The sequence below is a fragment of the Epinephelus lanceolatus genome, chromosome 18 (genome assembly GCF_041903045.1).
Source record: "Epinephelus lanceolatus isolate andai-2023 chromosome 18, ASM4190304v1, whole genome shotgun sequence".
Lineage (NCBI taxonomy): Eukaryota > Metazoa > Chordata > Actinopteri > Perciformes > Serranidae > Epinephelus > Epinephelus lanceolatus.
The window spans coordinates 7,131,352-7,153,495 of NC_135751.1; the positions used below are offsets into that span (position 1 = coordinate 7,131,352).

General features: G+C 40.6%; 1 protein-coding gene across 1 annotated transcript; it reads left to right on the forward strand.

The window, feature by feature from the left end:
• Positions 1–3,025: 3,025 nt before the first annotated feature.
• On the forward strand, positions 3,026–21,593 carry rogdi (rogdi atypical leucine zipper). Its single transcript, XM_033645187.2, has 11 exons — positions 3,026–3,210; positions 5,236–5,307; positions 8,449–8,531; positions 10,964–11,018; positions 11,124–11,204; positions 13,536–13,631; positions 13,755–13,853; positions 16,343–16,456; positions 16,546–16,595; positions 17,344–17,470; positions 20,402–21,593. The coding sequence occupies exons 1-11, from the start codon at positions 3,136–3,138 to the stop codon at positions 20,441–20,443; spliced, it is 894 nt and encodes a 297-aa protein (XP_033501078.1). The 5' UTR covers positions 3,026–3,135; the 3' UTR covers positions 20,444–21,593.
• Positions 21,594–22,144: the final 551 nt, after the last annotated feature.

Below are 22,144 nucleotides of genomic sequence, written 5' to 3' on the forward strand. Positions count from 1 at the left end.
TGTTCCTACAGTACACCCATTACATCACCTGCATGACCATGAGCTTTCCACTGTTTTTTTTACATGAAGATTGGTTTACTTCACATGGCATGCTACTGTCAAGACAGTAGCATGATGTCCTTTGTGTCTCTGGAGGGTCCTCATCAAGTCTGAGGACCCTCAGACTTGATGAGGACCCTCCAGAGCCACAAAGGACATCATGCTACTGGAGGGTCCTCATCAAGTCTGAGAAAATAACCCTGATGATGTCATCAGCCTGAGTTACAAACTGGAGGTGTGGAGCTTAAAATATGTTGCCATTTACCAGGCGGGGAGGGAGGGTTCAAGAAATATGCCTTCAAGTTGCATCAAAGGAGATGAAGGATTTACTACTAAGGACTAAAAGTCAGGATATGTTACCCCCTGCTGCTTTGATTTTGACCAACATCTCTTTGAAGTACCCAGCTTTTCTGGAGTGCAATTATAATTTACTTTATCACCCTTTTAAAACTCATCCATCCATCCATCCATCCATCCATTATCAACCGCTTATCTGAAGGTGTATTCCAGATGGTCCTCTCCCCAGCAACTCTTTCCAGCTCCTCCTGGGGGATCCCAAGGCGTTCCCAGGCCAGACAATATGTAATCCCTCCATGGGTCTGCCCCGGGGCATCCTACCAGTGAGATGTGCCTGGAACACCTCTAACGGGAGGCGCCCAGGAGGAATCCTGATCAGATGCCAGAACCACCTCAACTGACCCCTTTCAACGTGAAGGAGTAGTGGCTCTACTCCGGTCTCCCTCCCGATGTCCGAGCTCCTTACCCTAAGGAGCCCAGCCACCCTTTGGAGGAAACTCATTTCGGCTGCTTGTATCCATGACCTCATTCTTTTGGTCAATAACCAAAGCTAATGACCATAGGTGAGGTTTGGAATGTAGGTGGACCAGTAAATTGACAGCTTTGCACACACAATCCTGCAGTGGTGGTAAAAATGTCACAGATCCACTTTTTAGTACAAAGGTTCATTAGAAATACCTCCTGATTTTAATGTAGCCTACTAGTCATAAAAAAATATCGACAGTGATCAAATTGGTATCATAAGAACAGTGTGTGAGATTCAGGGAGATTTAGTGTTGTCAAGCAGTAAGGACTGCAGATGGCAACCAGCTGAAGTGTTTCTCGGTTAGAATTCTTTCTTTGTTCTTTGTTCAGGAGGTTTTAACCAGGAGCTGAATTTTCCGCAGAGGTCTCTGACTCCAAATCAAAGGGACACACTCAGTACGTTTACATGACAGGAAAAATCAATTTGTTGTGTTAGTCCAAATAAAACCAAACTTTTAAAATACATAAATAAAATAAATGCGTAACAGAAGAAGTGAAGCAAAAGAAAAAGTAAAGCATACAGGACAAACAAACTGTACAGAGCTGTAAAGTTGTCCATCATGGTACCAGTTTGCCACTAGCTAAGCATAGCTAGCTTCTTTTGATTGTTGGTCTGTGATGTAATAGGTCAACCGGAAAAAGGTCCAATACTAACAAGCTGAAAGGGGGCATATCATCACCAATCGTAACCATAGCTCCACTTAACTGTGCATGTAAATGTAATGAGTGATTTAAACCGGTAAAACCACTGATTACAGCAGTTTCATGTTAAAAAAGAAAGTGTTTTCCTGACACTGCTTGTTGTGGAGTGGCTTCTAACTCTGGTGGCTGATGCAAAAACATAAAAATGCGAATGTCCCTATCTAGAGCCAGTGTTTATCTAGTCAGGGCTACTGTAGAAATATGGCCGTGCAACATGGTGATCTCCGTAGACGAGGACCTGCTCACTCTGTAGATAAACGTCTCATTCCAATGGCATAAGGTAGTTACGAAGGGCCCCAGTGTACACTGTCATGCACACGTCGTCTCGTCATATGATCAGAGACCTGACATTGGATAACATCAACAATACATACAGCAATCATCACTGCATATCTGTATATAACAAACAATATATAGAATTGTTGATGTATAGTTATAGAATAAGCATATCATTTTGCTGTAGATGCTATTGATTATTCTTAAAAATAAAGGAATAAAACTTGATGGAGATGGGTTTGCGTTTGTGAGGGGCATATATGGCAAATTACTCTGTTTTTAATTTTATGAGAGTTCTTCTTTGAACACAGGCATATTTTCTAAGGTGTTGAAAATGCAACAATTCTTATTTTTAGGTGATTATTCACTAAAGACAACATTCTCATTATATTATATTCCATTTCTGTCAAAGTATCCCCCTAAATCCTACACACTGGACCTTTAACTTCATGTCTGTGACAGCTGACAGATTATCAACCACGACCGGGGTCATTATAATTAGGGGAATAGTGGAACCAAGTACTCAGGGCCCCAGCATTGGCAGGGCCCTCAAAGCCTGGAACAAATAGTTTTATCCACATTTTTTTTCACATTTTGAATTTTAGGACATTAGACTACAGGTAGCCTGTTACAGTTTTCCTGGCAGAATAGTTTACAGAGTATTTCTGGTCTCTTTAACACTATTAGAACAGGTCTGTCTCAGGTGGTAATCAGAGTGTATGTTTACATTTTCCATGTCACCTTTGTGACGCGGGACGGATATTGTATTCCCAAATAAGGACTAGTGGGCGGGGCCACAGTAATAGTGAATGTGTGACCATCCTAATGCTGCATTTACGTGGTTCTCGTAAAAAGCAAAACACATTCCCTTAATTGTAGTGGTTTGGTCGGAATGACTAAAAATATGCATCAACCAACATGATTTCATTTCGGATGTTTCTTAAAACGACGAGCAGCACGCGATTGCTGTTTGCCCCTGTGGCAGAATAAAGAGGTGAAATTGTACGTGCAGCAAAATGAATATTTGAAATCAAAGACTAAACCATACATAGCTAAAAAACAACATTACTTGCTATTTATATACGACATAAGCTTGTATCTTGATCTAAAAGGACATTTTTTAATATGTATCTGTCGCTGATCAGGGTCGTTCATGTGAGCGCTTGCGTTATTTCCGACAGCACGTGAAGGCAGCAGATCCTTGCTAATCGAGTAGGTAGTGAGAGCCCTTTATCCCGAGCCGAGGACAGTGTGTTAACGTGTTAAACGAACCTGTTCTGTTGTGTTCTGCACAAAATGCTCAACCCGCAGAGATCTCTGTCCGAGCTGCCCAAGATGTCGGCTGCCAGTCAAGTGGAGAGAGCTGTGTTGGTAAGCTATTTGAGAGCAGGCAGGAAAACACACTGCTGTTGGGCTGTGCGGCTAGCTGCTTTACTGTCTGACCCGTCGGTTAACATAACGTGTTGGCATTTGCAATTAATGCTTTAAACGACTGTAGCTATAGCAGGACGTGTGTAACGTGACGTTAGCTGTTTGTGTAGTCGCTGGTCGCGGACAGGGGCAGTAGCATCCGCGCGCTACAATGCAGGTGCTGTAGCCAGGGCTCGCGCTGTCACAGTCATTCTGTGATGATGTGACAATGGGCCTGTTGTATGATAACACTTGGGAATAGCGGATGAACTAGTTACCATGAAATGACCGTAACAGTTTATCAAGTAACCGACTACCAACTGAACTCAGTTTCTCGATGCTTTTCATTCAAAGTCCACTGTATGTGCAGTCACTGTTTGCCCTAAGGGCCTGTGTTTGCCTGTTTCCTACCATTTGCTGCAAATCGCACACAATAGTCTAATTTTAACAAAACTACAGTCAACATGATCACTGTGTTGATCAAACATGATCACTATGACATGATCACTGTTACATGATCACTGTGACGATCAAACGTGATCATTGTGACGATCGGACATGATCACTGTGTTTATTAAACATGATCGTAGACTTCAACCTGCTTTTCCAAACTGGGGTCTGACATCTAATGCATGTAATACACTGACTACGTACAGCCCCACTTTAAAAAATCAGAACTATCCATTAATGTCATTTGTCAGGCAGAGTACAGTGTCAGTCTTTTTTGTTGCAATGAATGTGTAATTTTGTAGACAGTAGTTTCATTTCTTGCATATTTGTATAATCTATAGCTGTGCTTGCTTATGATGAATAATGTAATATAGTAAGAAACGAAATTTCAAAATTTGAATCTCTTTTGTGGGGGGACAGATCCCCCAGCAGATTTGGTCCTTCCCAGTGTTGACTTCATGACTATGGCTTTGACTGTGATAATCAAACATAATCACTGTGATCAACTGTGGTGGATACATTCCAAGCTAAGCCTCTGAAATCTGAAATGTTCTACTGTAATGACGTGACTAAATAAAGACCAGTGGCTGCTGAGTAGCACTGAAAATCCCAGTGAGCCATCAAAAGCATTATGTTATGCCTTGGAAAATGGTTATTAGTGATCAAAAGCTGACATGACATGACTTAAAGTAAATAGGCTGGAAAAATGCTAGATCCCAAGTGTTACATGACATCAAAGTACATTAACTCACGAAGACCCAAAGTGCTCAATAAAAGTAATATTTAAGACTTAAGAAGGTGAAATGTCTAACGACATGATTGTGAAATATTCCTTTACATAGTTAAAACTAACCTCATTATTTTGAAATGTCATTACAACATTCTTCTTTTCACAAGTTTTTAGCTTTCACATTCGCAGCAGTACATTGCTTAGCTTCCATGTCAGACTCCTGTCTGTCCAGTTTCCAAACTGGGGGTGTGCTGACTGACATTTACTACTGGTAATACAGTGACTATGGTTAAGTACCTCATACAATCCCACGGTTGAGTTTTGACCTTATGATAACATTGCATAATAGTGTTAATGTCCATGTCCAGCAGTGAGGGAGATGGCGTACAGACTAAAGAAAGATCTCTTGTGGTGTTCAGTGGAACATCTTGGTGGTGTCAGTCTGTAGCTGCTCCTGTATTCATCCAGCCCCAGGATGAGCTCATCAGAAAGCCTTCCTGAGTTATATGTCTTCAGCATGCTACTGCACATGTTGAACAACTAGAACCTCAGAGAGTGCAGTCAGCTCTGAGTCTTCTTGGTCTCAGTGTTACAAGCCCAGTTCACTCTGTTGTCCAGGTAGACTCTCAGGTACTTTTAGCCCTCAACTGCCTTTGATAAAGACAGAGGACTTTTAGAGTTGACTACAGAGACAACATAGAAAAGGAAGAACGGAAGTTGTCCACTGATGTATTGTAATTAATGTTGCTTATTGTCTCACCTCATTTTCCTGTACGAGTTTAATGTTTATTGAAACCTTTTGGTAGGAGGAGGAGTTCAACTGGCTGCTTAAAGAAGAGGTGCATGCTGTCTTAAAGCAGCTCCAGGATGTCCTCAAGGTAAAAGTTAAGCCTTCATGTATATGCTGTATTTAGGACTGAAATCTATATCACACTATTAAAGGGTCATTCTGCCAATTCTACACGTGAAGATTTATTTGTAATGGTTAGTACAACTCAGCCTTTGAAAACAGTAGTATAATATCATCTGTAGGTCCTTATTAAGTCTGAGGCTTGAAGACTTAACATTTATAACAAAAAGATGATGAGCTTATCATCATCATACACTCTTAGAAATAAATGCACTTATTAAAACCATATAGGGTTCTTTGGCTTGTCCCCATAGGAGAACTTTGTTTGGTTCCTGGTAAAATCTTTTATAAAGGTGCCACCTTGAACCCTTTTGGAGGGTTCTACCATTAGACTGTATACAAAGATGGACAACATATCTCCACTTCCTCCCACTGTACAAAAATTAAGCCAAAATATCCCAGATACAGCTGCTGCCATCTTGCACTGGTGACATCCAGTGGTGTAGTGGAGGGTATACTCAGGTACACAGGGTATACCCACTTCTTTTTCTATCCAGTTACAGTATACCCACCTATCAGCTAAAAAGCCATTGTAATATATAGGAGAGTATGCCTACTTCCTCATCAGTAACCTACCTATCTACCGAGTAGTACACCCACCTCATCAACTACCACTACACCACTGGTGACATCATTTGAAGCCAGAGTCTGTGCAGTAGTGATTTCCGCAATATGGAGTTTCTGCCAATACACCTGACCAATTCCGAGCAGCGCCACTGATCTTGAGCTTTCAATCATGACATCAAGCACCCAAATAACTAATCAGAAACCAAACCTTATCAGAAAAACAAACACTTAAAGGAACAGCAGCATGATAAGAAGTATTATTATTAGTATTATTATACATTTTAGTTTGGCCCATACCCAATCCTCTAATATGGAAGGAGTGGGGTTTATGATCTATAGTTTAGCCAACCACCAGAGGGCAAGCCAGATGTTTTGGCTTTACTTTTGGGGAGTTGTCATGTCCATTTATACAGTCAGTGGGTTCTACTCAGAACCCAACATAAAGGGATATACCTAGAGCCATCTGAAAAAGGTTTGACACAGAACCCTCAATGCCAGGCTCTACAGAGGACCCTTCTGTAATGGTTCCACCCAAAACACTCTTGTCCCTTTTCCACCAACATGGAACTGGTTCCGTTACAGTTCTCGCACATGATTTTGAACCACTCATACCATTTTGACAGAAAATAAATTGGTTCAGAACCCCAAAAGTTGGTTCTTACCTGAAACTGAAAAATAGCAGGTCAGTGGGTGTGTCATATTTTACAGGTTGGAAAGAGAGGATGGAGAAGTAAGAAATCTCTAGACAAAAAAGAGGGTGCAGTGGTCTCATTGATATAGTTGGTCCATGCATGTTTTTTGGGTAAAAATAAATATACGTACTAACAGGACAAATGTTCATAGTTAATAAATGTTCGTCCTCCATTGATAACATGTCCTCAATTACAATGGTTCCATGCAAAACTGATAGAAACGTGCCAGTTGGTTAGATAGCAACAAAGTTCCAAAACTTGTGAATGAAAACAGTTCAAGAACCAGAGCTAATTGGATGGAAAATGGGTATAGATGAACCATTTGTGTCAGGTTCGATGCAGAACCCCCTTTGAGAGATTATACAGAGAACCCTTCTATGATATAGTGGCATGCAAAAGTTTGGGCACCCCTGATCAAAATTTCATTTACTGTGAGTAGTTAAGTAAGTGGAAGATGAACTGATTTCCAAAAGGCATGAAGTTAAAGTGAAACATGCTTTTCAACAAGGTAAGCAAGATAAGAGTATTATTTTTGTTTTGTACAATTTTAGAGTGGAAAAAAGAAAAGGAGCACCATGCAAAAGTTTAGGCACCCTAAAACGTTTGAGCTCTCAGACAAGTTTTATCAGGGTCTCAGACCATAATTAGCTTGTTAGGGCTATGGTTTGTTCACAATCATGGTTAGGAAAGACCAAGTGATGCAAATTTCAAAGCTTTATAAATACTCTGACTTCTGAAACCTTGTTTGACTGCAAAATACCTGCAGGAAGATTAATCAGACTCTGGAGTAGTGGTGCACTGTTCTACTATGCAGTGAAACCTGTACAAATATGACTTTCATGGAAGCGTCATCAGAAGAAAACCTTTCCTGTGTCCTCACTGCAAATTCAGCTTCACAACTTTGCAAAGTAACATTGAAACAAGCCTGATCTTTTTGGAAACAAGTCCTGTGGACTGATGAAGTTAAAATAGAACTTTCTGGACGCAATAAGCAAAGGTATGTTTGGAGAAAAAAGGGTGCAGAATTTCATTAAAAGAACACCTGTTCAAATGTTAAACATGGTGGTAGTTCGATAGTTCTTTGAGCTTGTGTTACAGTCAGTGGCATGGGGAACATTTCATGGGTAGAGGACAGAATGGATTCAGGTAAGATTGCTTGCTATAACAGGACAATGATCCCAAATACACCTTGAAATCCACAATGGACTACCTCAAGAGGCGCAAGCATAAGGTTTTGCCATGGCCTTCACAGTCCCCCGATGTTAACATCATAAATAATCTGTAATAGACCTCAGAAGAACAGTGCATGCTATATGGCCCAATAATCTCCCCCAAACAAAAAAAAGACTCTTAGCTGGCTACAAAAAAACATTTAGAAGCTGTGATACTTATCAAAGGAGGCATTACAAGGGGGAATACAAAATGCCAAGTACTGGGTACCTGGAAGACCAAAAGAATTTCAGCAGACCATGTGATATTGTGTGGCATAAAAACTAAATGATTAAGGGGATTCCAGATACACCTACACTTTAAAAGTACCATTTGGTACATGGGAAACATTTGAATATTTGAGAGTGAGATACTTTTAGCACCCACACTTTCAAAAATCCTGAAAGAAGTCTTTGCTCCAAAGAGAGTTCTTAGGATATCAAGGAAACTCAAAGAACCTTTGAAGAACTCTTTCTTCAAAAAAAAACCAGAGGAAATTGATAAATGATATTGCATTGACCCAGTCAATTGTCAGTAGGTGTTAAACAGTTGTAATTGGTTTAAAGAATTATAGATTAGAAACATTCAGTCTGTAGAATTGGTAATCCAATCTAATAGTAAGTTTGCTCTGCCATCAACAGGAGGCATCTAGACGTTTCTCCATGCCGACGCCAGGCCTGGAGAGTCAGCTCAAACAGGAAAACTTCATCCTCGGCAGCTCAACGTAATACTCCACCTTTGATTATTTTATTATAAGTGTAACTGTATAAGTGTAGCTCTTTATGGTGTACAGGTACATCTCAAAAAAATAGAATAATGTGAAAAGGTTTAAAATTTCACGTCAGTTATTTCATAAAGTGAAAATTGTATGAACTCCAGATTCACACAAACTGAAACACCTGCAAAGGTTTCCTGAGCCTTTAAGCTCTCAGTCTGGTTCAGTACACAGAATCACAATCATGCGTATGACTGCTGACTTAACACTTATCCAGAAGACACTCACTGACTGTGGTAAGCCACAGAAGGCCATTGCTGAAAGGGCTGGCTGTTCGCATAGTGCTGTATCAAAGCATATTCATGAAAAGCTGACTGGAAGGGAAAAGTATGGTAGGAAAAGGTGCACAAGCAACAGGGGTGACCATAGCCTTTAGAGGGTTGTCAAGCAAAGCCGATTCAAGAACTTGGGGGAGCTTTATAAGGAATGGACTAAGGCTCAAGAGCCACCACGCACAAACGTGTCCAGGAAAGGAGCTACAAGAGTTGTATTGGTAGTGTCAAGCCACTTCTGAACCAGAGACAATGTCAGAAGTATCTTACCTGGGCTAAGGAAAAAAAGAACTGGACCGTTGCTCAGTGGCCCGAGGTCTTCTTTTCAGATAAATATATATTTTGTATTTCATTTGGAAATCAAGGTTCCAGAGTATAGAGGAGGAGTAGGGAGGCGCAGATCCATAGCCCTTTTTAGATAGGAATTGTGCAATGGAAAGCCCAATCAGTCATTTTTCAGAATTGGCAGTATAAAAACAAAATCAGGGAGTGCGGCAAAATGCTGCCTTCCTACTTTTGTTTATACAGAATGCACCTTTTCCAGGGCAATGGGGGGCGTGAGCAAGTAACAAAACGTGTAGCTCAGCGTGTGACGTAAACAGTGATGTGGGAGGGAAGCCGCAGCTAGTCAGACCTTCCGCAATTCTCTAATAAGTTGGCCTGCTCTTCACCGTCCCCGTCATCTGACGGTTAATGGCCTCTTCATTTGCAAGGGCAAGGAGGGCGCGCAATTCCTTGTCTCCCCAGTTTCTCATCTTTACAGTGTCTGTCAGGTTTGCGTTTCCCTCTTGCTACTAGCTGCTCATTCCTGTTATCAGCTGCTTCCTGTTTATCCACTGCCAGTGGCTTGCACGTGCGGCGTCATCAACAGCTCCTCTCACAAGTCTTCAACAGCCCCTCCCGTTGCAGGAGGCCGCCTCCCTGTTTTTAAACTAAAAGGGTTCCGCCAATATGACTACCCCACGAGGTGGAAAATTGGGCACCTCAGATCAACTCGCCAATCCGGCTCTGTGTATCTAAACGCTTGCAGCTTGCCGGCAAAACGGTCCAACATTTGCGGAAAATCTGGCAGTGGGGCTTATGTTTCTTGATGTCCAGTGTGAAGTTTCCACAGTCAGTGATGATTCTGAGTGCCATGTCATCTGGTGGTGTTGGTCCACTGTGTTTTATCAAGTCTTAAGTCAACGCAGCCGTCTACCATGAGATTAGAGACCACGTCGTGCTTCCGTCTGCTGACAAGCTTTATGGAGATGCTGATTTCCTTTTCCAGTAGGACTTGACACCTGGCCACAGTACCAAAACTACTAGTAACTGGCTTGCTGACCATGGTGTTACTGTGCTTGATTAGCCAGCTAACTCGCCTGACCTAAACCCTACAGACAATCTATGCGTTATTGCCAAGAGGAAGATGAGACACCAGACCCAACAATACAGATGAGCTGAAGGCAGCTACCAAGGCAACATGGGCTTCCATGACCCCTCAGCAGTGCCACAGGCTGATCATCTCCATGCCGCATTGATGCAGTAATTTGTGCAAAAGGAGTCCCGACCAAGTGTTGAGTGCATAAATGAACGTACTTTTCAGAGGGTCGACACTTTTGTATTATAAATCCTTTTTTTGATTGGTTTTATGTAATATTCTAAACTTTTGAGAAACTGGATTTTTGATTTTCATGTGCTGCCAGCCATAATCATCAAAATTAAAACAAGAAAAAGGTTTGAAATATTTCACTTTATGTGTAATGAATCTAGCATATATGAAAGTTTTCCTATGTAAATTAAATAATAGAAAATAGAACTTTTCCATGATATTTTAATTTTTGAGATGCAACTGTATTGGTCTTACTGTGGCCTTAATGTATAAAATACAATGGTTAGCTAGTCAGTAGCGTTATCAGGAGGTCATGTCTGTTACATAACAATGCTTTCCTGTAGGGGAAGTGGCTGTCAGATGCTCTGTGAATGACTGGGTTTGTCATTTCCTTCATGTTGTAATCTTTCAGAGTGGGTGCCCTCCCTCACACACTATAAACTTCCCTTGCCATTATCTGTTTTTAGCTATTGTTGTTTTGGCGATGTGTAATACAAATGTGATGTGTTGTTTTGCAGCATGGATCAAGTGAAAGGGGTGCTGACTCTGCAAGGAGAGGCTCTGACTCAGGCGGTGAGTTTGTCTAGTTCTCACTGAGGCTGTGTTCTCCTTATGAGAAGCTGAAACACTCATTTACCATAAATCTGTCCCTTGATAATGTTTTGCTTTTTTTAACAGGACATAAACCTGAAGGTTGCAAAGAGCAGCCAAGTGTTGCACTTTCAGTTCAGAGAGGACAAGCAGTGGAAACTGCAGCAGGTACAGTGTGTTAGTATGTAATGCTTCCAGAACAATGGAGGCATAACAGTGAGGTTTGGCTGTAGCTATGAGGGTTGTCAGTTTTTTTCCACCCATAAGGAGTTTTTCCACTTTTTGTCTACTACTATGAACATTTGACAGTGTAAAACTATATAAAGATTAAAATGTATAAATCATTGGTTTCATCATGATACAGTATCATGTCAGTTCTTTGGACAACGGTACAATATTTGTCAATATTACAAAGTCTGCCACAATATGATTTCGATACGATGCGATTCAGGGGCCTGCGATTGATATGAGACAATATCATCTGCCCATTTAACATAACTGATTACAGAAGAGGCTGCCACCCCTTTGTTTAATGCTTTTGGCAAAATTTACTTTATACTGACTTCACTAACACACATAAAACAGCTCATGGGATAAATTAACCTTCAGGGCTTTCTTCCAGAAAGTCGTTTCTGGAAGAAATGTTTTAATTTGAACTCAAACCATTCTCTTTTATAAAACCTCAGGTCTATCTGGCTTAAAACCCTGAAGGCAAACTTCTTCCAACAGCCATAAAACATGGATTAACAGCAACATCATTTAACAGAAATATCAAATTCAGCTCAGTTATTGTAACTGTCAGGGTTCATAGATATAATAGCTATCTTTGCTAGTCACCCATTATTAGCTCAGCATGTTTACATTGCATAAATTAGCCTAGCGGCTAGTAGACTTTCCTCCGTTCATAAGTTAATAAATTGCATGTATTATGTATACTTTTTCTCAGTCACTTTTGGTTTAAGTCACTTCTAAGTCATCTCCCAACAGAACAGCAAGTTTGAATTTCAGCCTGCATGCACATTTTTCAGCCCGACATTGTTAAAACATAGCAGCTAATGTTGCTCTAGTGAGACGATAGCATAGAGAGATGCCCATCCAGGCAGGTAATTTTAAATCTTTTTTTTTTTTCTCATAAGGGCATTGTCTATGTACGGTATGTGCTCTGTCTGTTGACCCCTTTTTTCTCTGAAAACAACAGTATTGCCACACTGCTGATTTATTCCTGAGTAAATATCGTTATCCTCATCGTCTTTCTCTTGGCTTCTTGGCATCTTGGCATCTGGCTGCCGCTGTTTGACAGTGACACAACTATTAAAATAAAATTGTATCTTAAAGATGACGATTCAGATTGATGTTTTAACTTTGCATCAACGATACTGGAGTGTTGATCAAAGAATTGGTATATTGATCCAGATCGATTGATCGTTACACCCCTACCTACAATGTGTTGTTTTTGCTAAAATCTTACTTTAAAATAATAATTCTCCATTGAAAGTTGCATTTGATTTTACAGCCTATTTTGTTTGTTGAAGCCCACAAAGCAGATAATTTCTTGGAACTATTTTCGGCTGAACCGTACCCACCAATCATATCACTGTGCAGGAGGAAGTGCGTATCTAGTCATGTATGAGAGGCTCGTGCACGTGATAGCGTAAGCTAACACTTAGACTGATATTGTGGCCAAAATATGTTTTGTTGCTGACCTCTTCACAGCAGTACATTCTCCAAACTGGGGGTGTGCCCACTGCCATCTACTGTATGTAATACACTGACTATAGACAAGTACCCCATACAACCATCCATCCATCCGTCTATTTTTATCCACTTATCCGGGGCCAGGTCACAGAGGCAGCAGGCCAAGCAACTCATTTCGGCCGCTTGTATCCGTGATCTCATTCTTTTGGTCACTACCCAAAGCTCATGGCCATAGGTGAAGGTTGGGACATAGATGAACCAGTAAATTGAAAGCTTTGCCTTCCAGCTTGGCTCCCTCTTCACCATGATGATCTGCTGTAGTGCCTGCATCCCTGCAGATGCTGTGCCAAACCACCTATCACGGTCACGGTGTGTTGAAGCCAACAGAACCACATCATCTGCAAAAAGCAGAGATGCAATTCTGAAATCCCCAAACTGGATCCTTTCCTCCCCCCAGCTGCGCCTCAAGATCCTGTCCATGAAGGACACACCAGGCCAACACCCACTGAGAACATGTTTGACTTTACGCTGAGTTCGTGGATGAAGCTCTTATTTTGGTCATACAGGGACCCCTTTTTTGAAAATGGACTGAATTTTTTGAAAATCCGGACTATCCTTTTAACATGAATACTGGGTTTCCATAGAAATGCCAACGCTGATGTCTGATGTCTAATATGTCTGGCTTGCCTTCTTGTCTTGGCTGTAAATATAAAATGTTAATTTTTTTATGCAAATTGTACTTAATTCTGCCTTACTCATCCTTCTCACAGTGCCACCGTTCTCTTGTCTTTATTCATCCATCAGATTCAGGATGCCAGGAACCATGTGAACCAGGCCCTACAGCTCCTGAGCAGCCGTGATGAGAGCTACCACTTCAAGACAGGGGCTGAGGTTAATAAGGTAGGTCCTGTCTCTTCATGGCATCCATGCCCTGTTCCTTTTAGTACAGAGCTGAACATGGATGTCATCGCAGTAGCTTACTGTGTCATTGATACCAGCTTCATGTTTCTATTTCTGGCATAGCTCATGGATGCAGTGATGCTCCAGCTGACAAGAGCACGAAACCGCCTCACTACGCCGGCCTCCATGACGCTGCCCGAGCTGGCCACCAGTGGTCTGATGGTACAGGACATAGGATACACACACTGCTTTAACACACTGCTTTAGGATACACACTGCTTTAACACACTGAGGACCAGAGTATGACTAACAATGGATCTTTGGGGCAGAAAGTGTTCTGATAAAATCTGATAATGAAGTAGATACCAGCCAATATTTTTTGACAAAGTTGTTACAAAAACAAATATATTTGATAAGAATTTCTGGTTACTGAAGAAGTTGACTTTGGGGTTTCCTATCCAGCCACAAGTGGGTGTGAAAGAGGTTGTTGATTACAATCGACATCATCAGAACCATTAATGATGTAGCCAGCTTTACGTTATATGAGATGAAACAGTGATAATAATTATCTGTGGGAAAGTTATGCTTCAGGGACAGCAAAAAGTTCCATTTATCAAAGTGAAATGTAAACTTAAGTCTATAATTTTACAACAGAGAAGACTAGAAATAATTTCCAAATCTTAAAAGTAAGCCAAGGCTAAAAATTTGTATAGGTATTACGAAATATGTGTAAAGAAGGGATGCACAGATGTGGACTTTTTTTTTTTTTACATTTTTTTGAATTTTAAAAAGAAGTTTATAATCTGTAGTTTATGTACACCTGAGGGTAAGAAAGGCTGAGATGTAGTGAGAAAGTATGGATGATTTAATATTCCATAGTCCTGACCTAACCAAATCAAACCAACATCACCATCACTCTTCCATATCTGCCAACATTAGGCTGTGAAAAAAAGGGAGGTTTTCTGGGGTATTGTCAAATGGCCTACCCCCAATGCCCCTGCCCCAATATAACCCTACACTACAGGTGAATATAATAAATAAAGGATGTGAAAGCAAAATTACTTTTAATCAGTATTAAATGTATAGTTAATGGTAAGAGAGAGGGAAATGATGAAGCCCAGTGTTACTGTGTAAGTCTCTGGTGTATCAGTGAAGTGTATAAACTACACTGCAGAGTGGAGTCTCTACTAACAGAGACAAACAGAGACAGCTGACTCATATGAATGGGTTGGCATCAGCAAGTCCGCGTTACATCTGATGTATGAAAAGTTTATATTGTCACGCTGCATTTTTATAAATTCTATCCAGGCGCTGTCTCACCGTCCCTGGATAGAATCGCCTACAGCTACCAAATAGATTAGCGATGTACTATTGATTCACCTCACACATTAACAATTAACCCAGACAAACAAGCAGCTGTGTCTCACACACACACACACGCACGCAGCTAGAGAGAGTGATGGGCTCCAGACTGCGTTGCCAGGTGAGGATATAAATAAGTGTAGTATCACATGGCGGTTATTAATAAGTTTAACAACAGAGTCGGGCCTTTTAAAACCTTGGTGTTGGATGTAAGCTGCTGCTGTTAATTAGCCTGTGCTAACACTCTGGAGACGGTCCTTCAGAGCTCTGTCTAACCTGTTTAACAGCTGCAGGAAGTTTGTTGAGCTGGTGGGATGTCGTGCAGTCAGAGATTAGACCCTTGGCACAGTCTTGTTGTCTTCCTCTGGAACTGTAAAGACGTCGACACTGCATCATGCTTTGCCCTTTAGACAGAGTGCTGCAGTTGTTGTTCTTATTCTTCTCTGTGTTTATTGGCAGCTTGCAAACCAGGTTTAAAGGTACATGTACCACCACCCACTGTGTCGAGTGCATAGATGCTGCCCTTGTTAAGTCAATTTGTTTTTACTTGTCACTCAGGACTTTTGTCCACAGATCATTTTTTCCAGTGATCTGATTGCTCAGTGGTCAGGGTATTAACAGGTTGTGAACTGTTTCCACTGTGAAAAAGTGAACAAACTTCATAAAAACCCTTGCTTTCTCAAAATCCAGCTTCGAAGTACAGGCCTCTGATTACCCAACATCAGTGTTGGACCTAGCCGGTGCTCTAGTGTCTGAATGGGAGCGAGTCCCTGCAGCCAGGTTCTAACATCTGGGAGAAAGGCTGAAACCAGAAGAGTGTACTGCAGCAGTTTAAAGGGAAACTTTGCTTATTTCCAACCAGGTCTGTGTCACCAAGGTGTGGGGAGTGAGTGCAGATGCGCAAACTCCCCGCCTGTCCACCTGTCAAATTCCTCCAAGTGACGGAAACTTGGCATTGATGAAATGATGCACTTTGTGTCGTCAGTCACATGTTTGCTCATGGCAGGGGCAGCGCTGCAGGCACGGAGGAAAGCCAAACACTGTTCATCTACGCACATTCCCACACCTCTGTGACCCAGACCTGGTTGAAAATTGGCAAGGTTTCCCTTTGATGCTCATTAATCACATGTTCACCTATCACACATGGGTGAAACATTAGCTTGTCCATATAGTTTTAGTGAGGGGGAACAATTTATAGTTGAAAAATAAACTCGTCAGTGCACTCTGGACAAAGTACATCACACACACAAAGACAATGTGGGTTAATTTATCATGAGGTCTGATAGTGTTATTCCATGTTCCTCTTCCTTCTCTGTTTACTGTCTCTGTTTGTCTCCTTCAATCCCCAGAAAATGTTCACTCCTCCCATGCCTGGGGATGTGATGGTGAACTTCTACATCAACCTAAGCAAACTGTGCCTGACTGTCTACCAGCTTCATGTGCTGCCTCCCAACACCACCAAGGTTAGAAGCTGTGGCTCAGCAACAGTGTCTGAAGCCTCACACAGCATCATGTAACTGATGTGTCATGTTCTATCTCTCACCTTCTTCAGAATTTCAAACCAGCTGGAAGCTCAGTGTTACACAACCCTGGAGCCATGTTGTAAGTCTTCTTTCTTTCTTTCTTTCTTTCTTTCTTTCTTTCCCTCTTTCTCTCCTTCCATAGTCACAGACTATACATAAACAGATTTAAGTTAATCATACACAGTGAACACATTAAAAAATATCAATATATAGTTAATGAAAAAAAAATGAAGAAATACAGTGGCATGCAAAAGCTTGGGCCCTCCCTGTCAAAATTTCGTTTACTGCTTGTAGTTAGGTAAGTAGGAGATTAACTTACCTTCAAAAGGCACAAAGACACATTTCATCAATATTTTAAGCAAGATTACTTATTAATTTAAAGATTTTACAGTTTCAAAATAACCAAAAAGGAAAAGGGCCAGAAGCAAAAGTTTGGGCACCGTGCATGGTAGCGCCCCCTTTGGCAAGTATCACAGCTTCTTGTAACCAGCTAAGAGTCTTTCAGTTCTTGTTTGAGAGACCCTGGTAAAAGTTGTCTGAGAGCTCAAATGTCTTGGAGTGCCTAAACTTTTGTATGGTGCTCCTTCCCTTTTTTTGACTCTAAAATTGTACAAAACAAAAATAACACACTAATCGTTTTAAAATGTTGAAAACTCAGTTTATCTTTTACTTGTTTAACCATTAACTTAGGGTTAGTAACAGTAAGCACAATTTTGCCAATTATGCCACTTGCAGGGCTCTATCAGGCAGTGTACCACATTTAGCCAGTGTATCTTTAAGGTTTCTTTAATCTTTGCTGTCTGCTGTGAACACTTTTCCTTCCACAGCGAGCTCAACAACAACCGCTTTGAGGTGAGCCACGTTCACAAGGTAGAGTGTGTGGTGCCTTGGCTCAATGATACGCTGGTATTCTTCACCATCTCACTGCAGCTCTGTCAGCAGCTCAAGGACAAGGTGGGTGTCTCTTGAAAGATGACTCTGAACATACATTTTTTAACTTGATGAATCCTAAAGTAACACAACTTGCTGCCCTAATCAATAGTTTTATATTAACTAAAGAGTTGTGAAAGTGAATTAGGGGCTCTTGAAACGACATTTAGTTATATTTAGAATATAATCCTGTTCTTAATTTATACTTTTTTAAATAATATTCTTTAAAGGGCCAGTGTGTAATATTTGGCATGGTTTATTGTCAAATCTGAATCTGAATCTGAATATTCTACCCATTAATATGTTTATAAGTGTATAATCGCTATAAAATAAAATTCGTTTGGTTTTCGTAGCCTTATAATTATGCTTTTATATATATATATATATATAGCAAGGGCCTTGCTTTAGAGAGGTCGCCATCTTGCGCCGCCATGTATGTACGGCAGACCAAGCGGACAATCCAGCCAGCCAGAGAACGTGTTTCGCGTGGATAAATGAACCAACGAAGACAGCGGAAGGAAGGAAGAAGGAGGAGGAAACAGTAGAGAGTGTTAATAGTTTGTCGATAGAGAGTAGTGAAAGGTTTTTTTAGTTATAAAGTTTGCGAATGGACCACACTTACCACGCAGCAGGAGAGAATGAACCCGAACCGTCATCTGCGAGGAAAAGAAGACGCAACTTCACTCCTTGTGATGCACTCTCTGCGGCGCTTTTCCTCCTGATGATATATCTCCCCAGCGATGGCAGCAGTAGCACTGAATCCCATTCTGTGCAGCAAAATGGGAGCGGAGGATTCAGCCTCTCTTCTCGCCCGCTCAGTATCCAAGTTGCTCATCTGTATGCTCCGGCTCAAATAGGTATGGCTCTGGGTCTGTGTCTGCTACAAGAAACTCTTCAAAATCGCGTTCAAAGTCGTCCATTGCAGCTACTGTAGTCCGGAGATAGTGCTAGGCTAAATAAACAGCTGAGCTCGATAGATAGATAGATAGATAGATAGATAGATAGATAGATAGACCTACTCCTGAAAAACTCATGTCTGCGCAAGGCTTTTTGTCCCTACCAGGCCACCGTCATTTACCCGACGGGCAGGGTGAGCGACTGAGCCCTGCAATCTAGAATTTGACCACTGATGTCACTGTTTTCAACGGTTTTCAACCCATTTTACACAGTGGCCCTTTAAAAGCAATTCTTTAGTAATGAAAAACAACCTATAAGAGTATCGATGAAGAAACAAACTGATAAGGAGTATTGATGAGAGTAGTGGTATCGATTAAATCCTAACGATATCCATCCTGAAAAAGATGGGCATTTATGCCCCAGTGTAACTTTTTGACTTGCATTAGGTGGTATTAAGTCAGTAGTAAGTAATCTTAAGTGTAACCCAGGTTATTTTCATAGCTACAAATTACAAGTGTCCCTTAAACACCTCACATGTAGACTGTATGTAGATACTACAATTTACTGATGTCAAACATCTCATGTGCAGGCAACTGCTGCTGGTTGTGATAGATGGTTGTTGTGTCCAGCAACTCCACAATTTAGCCCGTAACAATGCCACATCAGGCTACTCATTAAATCAAATCAAAGAATACATTTATTATCAGTCAGAGCACTCTTATGAGAGCGCAGCACTAGCACTAACGTGCAGAAGTAATACATAGTAGTTCCAACCAGAGAGCAATAATCAGATCAATGTTTACATGGTTATTAATTACCAGTGTTTTCCTAGTGAACAGATTATCAAAGGTTTACGCCACCACTCAACCTGATTGAAAATTCCTTCATGAGGCATTTTTATTCTGATTGGACTGTTATTCTGTATATCATTTAAATGCGATATACTGTGTTTTTAAGAGCAATACACATGTTTTTAAGTCCAAACTCCATCCTTTTTATGCATATCTATCCTTTTTATAGTATTTCTTTTAATTTCATATTTATTAAATGAGTGCTTGTCGTCTGTCTTTAATTTGTCTTATTACTTGCATTAATTGCACTGACCAGAAGTGGCACTCCTGGAGTGTACTTGTAAAATGACAGTAACATACAATAATATTCCTAAAGATTCTTAGCCACATATTTTCCCAAGAGTTGGTGGAGACCAAAGAAGAGAGTGAATACTAGACTTAGATTCATCAGGTGAACACTAATAGCATTTTAAAGAAATACTACTGGTTAGAGGTGGGGAAAACATCGATACAGCATAGTTTTGCTATATGTTTGTGTGGCAATATCGTATCGTCACACAGTGCCAAGTATAGATTTTTTATTATGTAAATTACTGTTATGGCAAAAACAGATCAAACCTTAGGTTGCCTGGTTTTTCAGTCCACTAGATACATTTTGCTGCTGCAAACAAAATGGCTAAAGTGAGATGAACAGACTTAAAACTTTATCTTATTAAATAAAAGAGATAATGACAAAGTTTTCCTTTGAGGACACACTTAACAGTTGAAAAAAAGGAAATGTATTGCAATACATTTTATCGCAATATTCAGCATATCACAACATATTTAAGATCGCAGTAATATTGTATCGTGACTTAAGTATCATGATACCGTATCGTGGATCCTCTGGTAATTTCCACCCCTACTATTGGTACTGTATGACTTAAACAGGTGACTTTATAAGGTGATAATATGTCAGCTTGTTTTGCTGCCTCTAAGTGGCCAAAAAAAATCAGTTAACGCAGCTTCAGGGTCGCTCTCCATTACAGTTCTTAGATATTTGATTCTGTTCCCGATGTCCAGGGATCTGCTGACTGTCAAAGCTTCTGTCTGACGTAGAAATGGCTACTGAGGAAGTGACTATTTGAGGGCTACCATTAGCTTGAAAAGCAGTATATGACTAGACAGGTGTATGCAAGCTTTGACCATTTGATTGTTAGATAATTAACTTTGCATGTGTAATTGTGTATAAATCTAACTAAGCCTCCCTGTCGTTCCATCTCCACAGATATCTGTCTTCTCCAGTTTCTGGAACTACAGACCTTTCTAATCCTGTCCATTGTCTGGAGACCAGTCAGACCCAAACTAACCACACAAGTGTAAGGGACATCCTAGGAAGGTTTTTATTTTTATATATAATTATATTTATCATCCAGTCCTTCAGTTTCAAGTATTGCATGGTTAGCTGAAGGAGCAAATCAAACCCCAACAGATAACAATATTCCCAGCTGACTGACTGACTGACTGACTGATGTGTGTTGCATCTCATACCACTGACTTGAACTTCTCATTGAATGAATGTGATTGTTTCTTATTAGAATTATTTACTAGTACTTACTGAGTATTTTTCTGGTTCTTGTCCCAAAGTTATCCTCCGAACTGTGTTGTTGTGTGGAACACTAATATGTTCACTCAGGGCTGGAAGACTCAGCAGTACTAAGAGGTCATGGTGGTCTGAAATGCTGTGAGTTCCCTCACAGCTGTTTTGAAATTTCCTCATCTTTTTGCATTCCCTGACATTACAGTCATACTTTCTCCAAAAAGGCAATCCACCAATTTTACATGCGAAACTCAATTTTTGTAGTCCTGTTGAGCACCACCAAGTCATTATAATATCTTCTGTGGCTCTGGAGGAGATTTGTCAAGTCTAAGAAGACAAGTGACATCACACGAAAAATCTTGGGATGTTTTCAAACTTATCATTGGTTGGCTCTGAATGAATTGGTAAACTGTTGGATTTACACAAACATCATTACAAAATGTCTGGAGGAAACTATTATCTGCACAGATACTGGGAAAACAATGTACTTGGTTGCTGGTCCAGTGCAGACTTTCATTCCTTCGCTAGCCAGTTGCTAAGAACATGTAATTTCACTCATTCGTATCCCAGAATGCAAAGCTCACCTAGCTACGGGAGGTGAATTTGCGTTTCGTAGGATAGCGAAGGCATCACCCACCCTACTCTCCCTCTGATTGGCTAGTACTCAATGCCGTTGTTGGTTGGATTGGTTAGGTTAAGGTAAGAGAAGTGCGAACGGTTAGGGTTAGGGTAAGAATGTCTTCCTCTGCCTCTCATTGGCTTACTCTGACAGAGTAGGGCAGGTCATGTTTCTCTATCCTAGGAAATGCAAATTTGTCTATGGGAGCCATTTAGCTCAAACTTTTAAAAAAAAAAAAAAAAAAAAGGGAAAAGTGATCTCCAGGGCTAAAAACTGAGGTCAATGCAGAAGTGCCAAAACCTGCAGTTCCTCTAATGGCCACTTGAGGCTGGCCCCAGAAGCAAGTCACTCCCCATAGACCCCCATGTTAAAATGCCCAATTTAACAGCAGTGATAAACATGTTTACAGCCTGGTCTCTAAAGCTAATTTACCCATGTACAATTGCTGTGTTCAACCAATCGCACTAAGAGGGAAAACGAGTGTCTGGACTAAACTACACAGGTTAGAAAACACCCTTAGTTTGGGTATGGAGCCCAATAATTTCTAAGAAAAGTGTGGGTTAGAAATTGGAAATGTGGCATTGGAAAGAAGTGTGCATTTACTAGAAAGGAGGGTCTAACAAAAGATATTGTTGGGTTGCGTTATGGGATGTGTTAGAGTGTTTTTGGACCTATATTAGGAACCAAAACTAAGGCTATTTCAACCTCTACTACACAAATTTTAACTGTTCTTTTGTAATTTTTTATGTTGGAGGTCCCCAAACTATATTAATGTAAATATATGTTATTTGTGCTGGGTGTTGCACAGTTTA

What these genes read in the sequence shown, in the direction of transcription:
- rogdi (XM_033645187.2), top strand. Translation starts at nt 3,136, where the DNA reads ATGCTCAACCCGCAGAGATCTCTGTCCGAGCTGCCCAAGATGTCGGCT. An exon ending in CACAACCCTGGAGCCATGTT is followed by an intron (nt 16,596 to 17,343) that starts GTAAGTCTTCTT and finishes TTCCTTCCACAG; the next exon opens with CGAGCTCAACAACAACCGCT. An exon ending in GTCAGCAGCTCAAGGACAAG is followed by an intron (nt 17,471 to 20,401) that starts GTGGGTGTCTCT and finishes CCATCTCCACAG; the next exon opens with ATATCTGTCTTCTCCAGTTT.